General features: G+C 27.2%; 1 protein-coding gene across 1 annotated transcript in view; it reads left to right on the plus strand.

The window, feature by feature from the left end:
• Positions 1 to 5,142, plus strand: part of LOC142353372 (pregnancy zone protein-like) — a 153,043-nt gene extending 147,901 nt beyond the window's left edge. Inside the window, exon 32 of the mRNA XM_075405604.1 lies at positions 5,083 to 5,142. Coding sequence (XP_075261719.1) covers positions 5,083 to 5,142 — 60 coding nt within the window. The remainder of the gene's footprint in view (positions 1 to 5,082) is intronic.
• The last annotated feature ends 1,305 nt before the right edge of the window (positions 5,143 to 6,447 follow it).

Genomic DNA, 6,447 nt, shown 5'->3' on the forward strand with positions numbered 1-6,447 from the left:
ATCATGATCTCAATAATCCATTTAGTATAGTATGTGTGTTAGCTAGCTGTCTCATAAGTATTTATGCATCTTATAATCATATTAATTCTGAAACTAAAAATGAAGGTAATATGTAGAGAATGTAATAATGAAATTGATACTAGTAGTGGTTATCCAGAACATGAACTAATGGATCATTATAATATTTTTCATAAAAATTTAATGGTAAGATGCACGAAATGTATGCAAAGAATTTATAGCAGTTATCATTTTAATGGTAAATGTAAAGATAATCGTACTAACATTACATCGTCAACACATAGTTATATTGACTATACTAATATTAATAATAGTAATGATAATATTGATAATAATAAAGATGATTTAAATAAGGTTTTAAATGAACTGAAAGATAATATTAAAGAAGATTTAAAAGAATATATTAGGACTAATTTAAAACAAGAGATCATTAATGAATTAAAACTAGAGATTAAAAATGAAATAAAAAAAGAAGTTAAAAATGAAATAGAAGGAGGTGCTATAAATAATTTAAAGACTGATGTTAATATTAAGAATCCATCTAAGCAAATTAAATCAACTAGGACTTGTTGTTTTTGCAAAATTGAAAAGAATAAAGATTGTTTTTATAAGACTGGAGGTTTATGTAAAGAGTGTTCCTCTGAAAAGGTTCAATGTCCAATGTGTAACATTTTTCTAAATAGGTCTTCCCTTAGAAAACATATGAAGAGACCACATATAAATTAGAAAGATAATTTTTAATGCAAAATTAACTATAAGCCATATGTTTATGAGATAATTCTCTCATTATACGTTTTAGTTTGTTAATTACAAATTACACAGATTAACACAGAATAACAAGGATAACTAGAATTATGGATTAAATTAGAATCTTAGTAATTCCGCACGAGTTTTATTCGTTTTAATTTTGCAAAAACAACAAGTTCTAGTTGATTTAATTTCTTTAGATGGATTCTTAATATTAACATCAGTCTTTAAATTATTTATAGCACCTCCTTCCATTTCATTTTTAACTTCTTTTTTTTTCATTTTTAATCTCTAGTTTTAATTCATTAATGATCTCTTGTTTTAAATTAGTCCTAATATATTCTTTTAAATCTTCTTTAATATTATCTTTTAGTTCATTTAAAACCTTATTTAAATCATCTTTATTATTATCAATATTATCATTACTATTATTAATATTAGTATAGTCAAAATAACTATGTGTTGATGATGTAATGTTAGTACGATTATCTTTTTATTTACCATTAAAATGATAACTGCTATAAATTCTTTGCATACATTTCGTGCATCTTACCATTAAATTTTTATGAAAAATATTATAATGATCCATTAGTTCATGTTCTGGGTAACCACTACTAGTATCAATTTCATTATTACATTCTCTACATATTACCTTCATTTTTAGTTTCAGAATTAATATGATTATAAGATGCATAAATACTTATGAGACAGCTAGCTAACACACATACTATATTAAATGGATTATTGAGATCATGATTGTTTTTATCAATCAAACCATAACCGATTGTCATATTCTTACCATTTTTTAATTTAATTTTTGCTTTATCTATATTCATTATGTCTATACCATTAATATTATTATTATTATTACCACATTTTTGAAAGTAACTATATCCAATTCCAAGCAAACTAATTGCACCACCCAAAACTATATATCCACTATGTATCTCACTAAGTACACTTTTTATATTTGTATATATTTTATATAAATTATTTGATTTATGTATTCCCTTAAACTCTAAATATTCTTCAAAATAGAACATTAACTCCTTTGTTTTAATGTGTGTTGGTTCTAACATTCTATCTGTTAAAAAACTACTTAGTATATTATATTCCTTTTCCTTAATCTCTGTATAATCAACATATTTCTCAATATCAAGATCACCTATCCTAGAATCATATACAACATTTTTATCTTTATCTAATACAATATAATAGTCACTAATAGTATTATAATTTATTACGCCATAGTTATAATGTTTAAATCTTTATAGATTAGAATCAATTTTAAAGTTCTCTTGTACTCTTTCAAAGAATTGTTGTGAACTATTTAAAGTAATATATATAGCAGGGGTATTCTCTTGCTTTTGTATTTAAATCTGTTACAGTATGACCTACACATATTATATTAATATTGTGATGTCTACCTTTAGAATACAATGAGTCTATAGCTGGTCATCTAATGTTTTCTCCCATGTCATCAAATATAATAAGACTATTAGCAAAACTATCTAAATTATCTAATAATTTTAAATCATCAATGCCATTTACATTATATCCTTTCCACTCACTACCATCAATACAGAATACATTAACAGTCTCATACAAACCACAATAATCTTTTATAAAAGTTGTTTTACCAGAATTAGATGGACCATAAATAATAAAGTTATGTTTTTTAATTTCAAATGGCTCTGGTACAATATTCCTATATCCTTTGAATCTCTTCCTTAAATCAGAATAATTATCATAATTCCAATAAGCAATTATAATAATAAGTAGCAACATAATAAAAAGCGGAAACATCAGTAACATTTGATTTGGGTGAAAACATTTTTTTTATTTAGTTAGTTTTACTTCGATATTATATTTCTTTGCATGTTCTAAGAATCTTTCTTTTGTTTGATGAAATCTATATCTATGGAGATATATGCATAACCTACAATAGAAATGTTTGAATCTGTACTGAGAGATGTGTTTATTTACTTTACACATTCTGCATACTAAATATTGATTAGGATCATTATGATGCTTACTCAAATGATCATGTCTTTCTCTATATGTTATGATTTCATTACATACAAAACATTGGAATGGTTTACTCTGACAATCGTCGCAACTCCAACACCACGCGTTATTTTTACATTTATCACATTTGGTGCTAATCACTTTAATAGTATTGAAAAGGTATATAAATAATATTATTTCAAATTTTGGTATATAAAAATAAATCAGCAAGATTATACCGGTTACGTTCATTCCACTAGTGAGCGAGCTCAATCTCAAAATGAACAAGTTCAATCCACGAAGTGGTTACACCAATCTGGAAGTGAGCGAGCTCAATTTCATTAACATGTCCAATTTGGGGGTGGACAAACTCAATCTAGTGCAAGTAGCACAGCTATCCAAATGTTAAAAAATAAAAACAAACCAAGGGAAGAAATCAAACCTGAAGATAAGGAAAGACAAAAGAGGGAAGCAGAAAAAGGTTTAGAAGCAATCAGAAGGTTTAATCAAGTAAATGAAGAAATAAAAGATTTGAATGATAAACAGGCTAAAAAATTAAAACAACAAGATGAAGATATGCGTGAATCCTTGCGAAAGGTTGAAGCAAAATGTTATCCAGATTTAGATCCACGAAGTGGTTACACCAATAAGAATTTAGGTTTTGATAAGGATAAAGATAAAGATAAAGATGTAGATTCTGATAAAGATGTAGATTCTGATAAAGATAAGGACTCAGATTTAGACTCATTTGATGATTTTGTCTATGTCCAAAAACCTAAATCAAATAAGTTTACATGTGAAACTTGCAATCAAGAGTTAACTCAAAAGAATTATCATAGGCATAATCAATCACTTAAACATAAAAAGAATGCATTCCCATAGAGCAAAAGATAGATGAGCAGTATTCTAAACTGGAGGGAATAAAGTATTGTGATAGTTGTGATATGTATCTTGATAATAATACTGCTTATAATAATCATGTGACCACGTTAAAACATAAGAATAATGTAAAACTAAAAGATGGAGAAATAATAAAGAATGGAGATAAGTTTGATTGTATAACAAGCAAGACTTGTCTAAGTAAATATAGTGTGGAACAACATTTTAAAACAAAGATGCATCTAGATAAAGTTGCAGGAATAACTAAAGAAATAACTAAGGATCAGCGAAGCAGCTTCACTGATAGTTCAAGTTATTGTGGTATATGTAATACTAGATATGATAATAAAAATGAACACAATGAATCAGATCATCATAAAGAAAATGTTAAGCAGAAAAAGCTTACTGATGGAAAGTGGAGAGAGAAAGTAAATGAATTAGGATTAGATCATAACATGAAGCATAATCAAATAATAATAACGAGTAGTGATTATGAAGATCCTAAATTCTTGAATATACTAGAGTCATTGCATAATATACATCCATATATTAAGTTTAACACCTTTGATGTAGTTAAGTATACTAAACCTACAGATGAAAAGTTAGAAGAAAACGAATTCACATTTAGACTAATGACTAGGCAATATAACGGTCCTAATGACTTGGATATGTTGAATAGTGAACTAGAGACTAGAATGCAAGAACAAGAGATGAATCAATCTGGATGGAGTATGCAAAGATTTATCAAAAGAACAATGTATATACATAGGCTTTATCCTAGTGGTGGATGTGATACTGAGTTACCATTCAAGTCTAGATATATACTTAATATACATAATACTGATAATAAATGTTTGCTATGGTGTCTAATTGCTTATCTACATCCTGCGCCACATAATCCCAGTAGAGTTAATTATAATAAACCAGAATATATTAATGAGATAAAATTACCAATAGGAGTTACACCCCCATATGATTATTATCACTTAAAGAAAATACAAGAACTAAATAAAGATAAAATATTATTTAATGTGTTTAATCTAATTAAAAATAAAACTATTAATCCTGTGTTAATTAATCATAATGATCCTAAAGGATGTAATATATTATACTGGGATAATCATTACTTCCTATGTAAAGATGTATCATTCCTATTAAGAAAATCACCTAACCATAATAAATGTTATCCATGTCTAAAATGTTGTGTATCATTTAGAACAGAAGATGCATTAAATAAACATTTGGAGATGTGTAATAATACTGGAAGAAGAACATTCCATAAAGATGATTACCTAAAGTTTGATAAGTTTCATTATATGAACAGAGTACCATTTGCTATGTATTACGATTTTGCATGTATAATAAAAGATGGTAAACACTTACCTATTGCTTGTAGATTATACTTAAAAAGTGACTATCCTGATATTTTAGAAGATAAGTATGAATGTTATTGTGGTGAGGATCCACAAAGTGGCGGCTCGACCGATGTAGTTGAATGGTTTATAAGTAGAGTAGATCACTATAATAAATTATTTAGAGATATATTTAGTATAAATATTCCATTAAAAGAAGATACTATTACTCCGTTATATAGTGGATGTTTTTTTTGTAATGAGGAAATGGGTGAAGACCCGGAAACCGGCTTCAAAGATATGGTTAGAGATCATGATCATCTTAATGGTAAATTTAGAGGATATGCTCACAATAAATGTAACCTCCAAGCTAAGAATAATTTTGTACCAATGTATGCATTTAATTCTTCTAATTATGATAATCATCTATTTATAACTAAACTAGCAAAGAAGAGAAGACTTAAAGTATAAACTAAAACTGATGAGAATTATATTAGTATTGATATGGGTTATGCTAAAGCATTAGATATGTTTAGGTTATTCCATCCACTTAGCTTAGATGCTATAAGTAAAACATTGAGTAATGAAGAATGTATAACATTATATAAATGTGGCTTAGAAAGACGTAAAGGTATATTCCCATATGAATGGTTTGATAATATAGATAAACTACAAGAAACAACTTTACCACCCAAGGAAGCATTCTATTCTAAGTTGAAACAAAGTGGTATTACAGATAAAGAATATAAGCAAGCAATAGATTGTTGGAAAGATACTAAATGTAAGACAATAAAGGATTATATGATGTTATATCTTAAAACAGATGTATTGTTATCAGTTGATGTATTTGAGAAATTTAGAGCTATGTGTTTAGAATATTATGAAATAGATCCATGTTACACATATTCTACTCCTGGGTTAACCTGGTTGTGTGGGTTGAAATATACTATTGTTTGGCTTAAGTATTATAAAGAAAATAATGTTAATATTTATGATACAATACAACATGGTATTAGAGGTGGGTTAGCTTCAGTATTAGGTAATTGTCATGTAAAATGTAAAAATAAAGAAATAGATCCTGAGTATACAGGGAAGGAGAATTATTTAAAGTATTTAGACTTCAACTCATTGTATGCTTCTGCTATGGTACAACCTTTACCTACTGGTGAGATCAGAGGATGTGAAAATCTGGCATACACTAAATCTAGCTCTAATACTGGATACATCTATACAATTGATATAAAGTATAATGATGAGTTGAAACAGAAAACAAAGAAATATCCATTCTTTCCTGAGAAGACAAAAGCAAACATTGATCAGTTTACAGATTATCAAAATGAAAATAAAAAGAAAGGATATAAACCTAATGAGAAGTTAATGCTCAAGTTAACAGATAAGGAAAACTATGTAATAGATGGAGAGATGTTAGATTGCTATTTAGATC

The sequence above is a fragment of the Convolutriloba macropyga genome, chromosome 14 (assembly GCF_964194025.1).
Source record: "Convolutriloba macropyga chromosome 14, txConMacr16.3, whole genome shotgun sequence".
Lineage (NCBI taxonomy): Eukaryota > Metazoa > Xenacoelomorpha > Acoela > Convolutidae > Convolutriloba > Convolutriloba macropyga.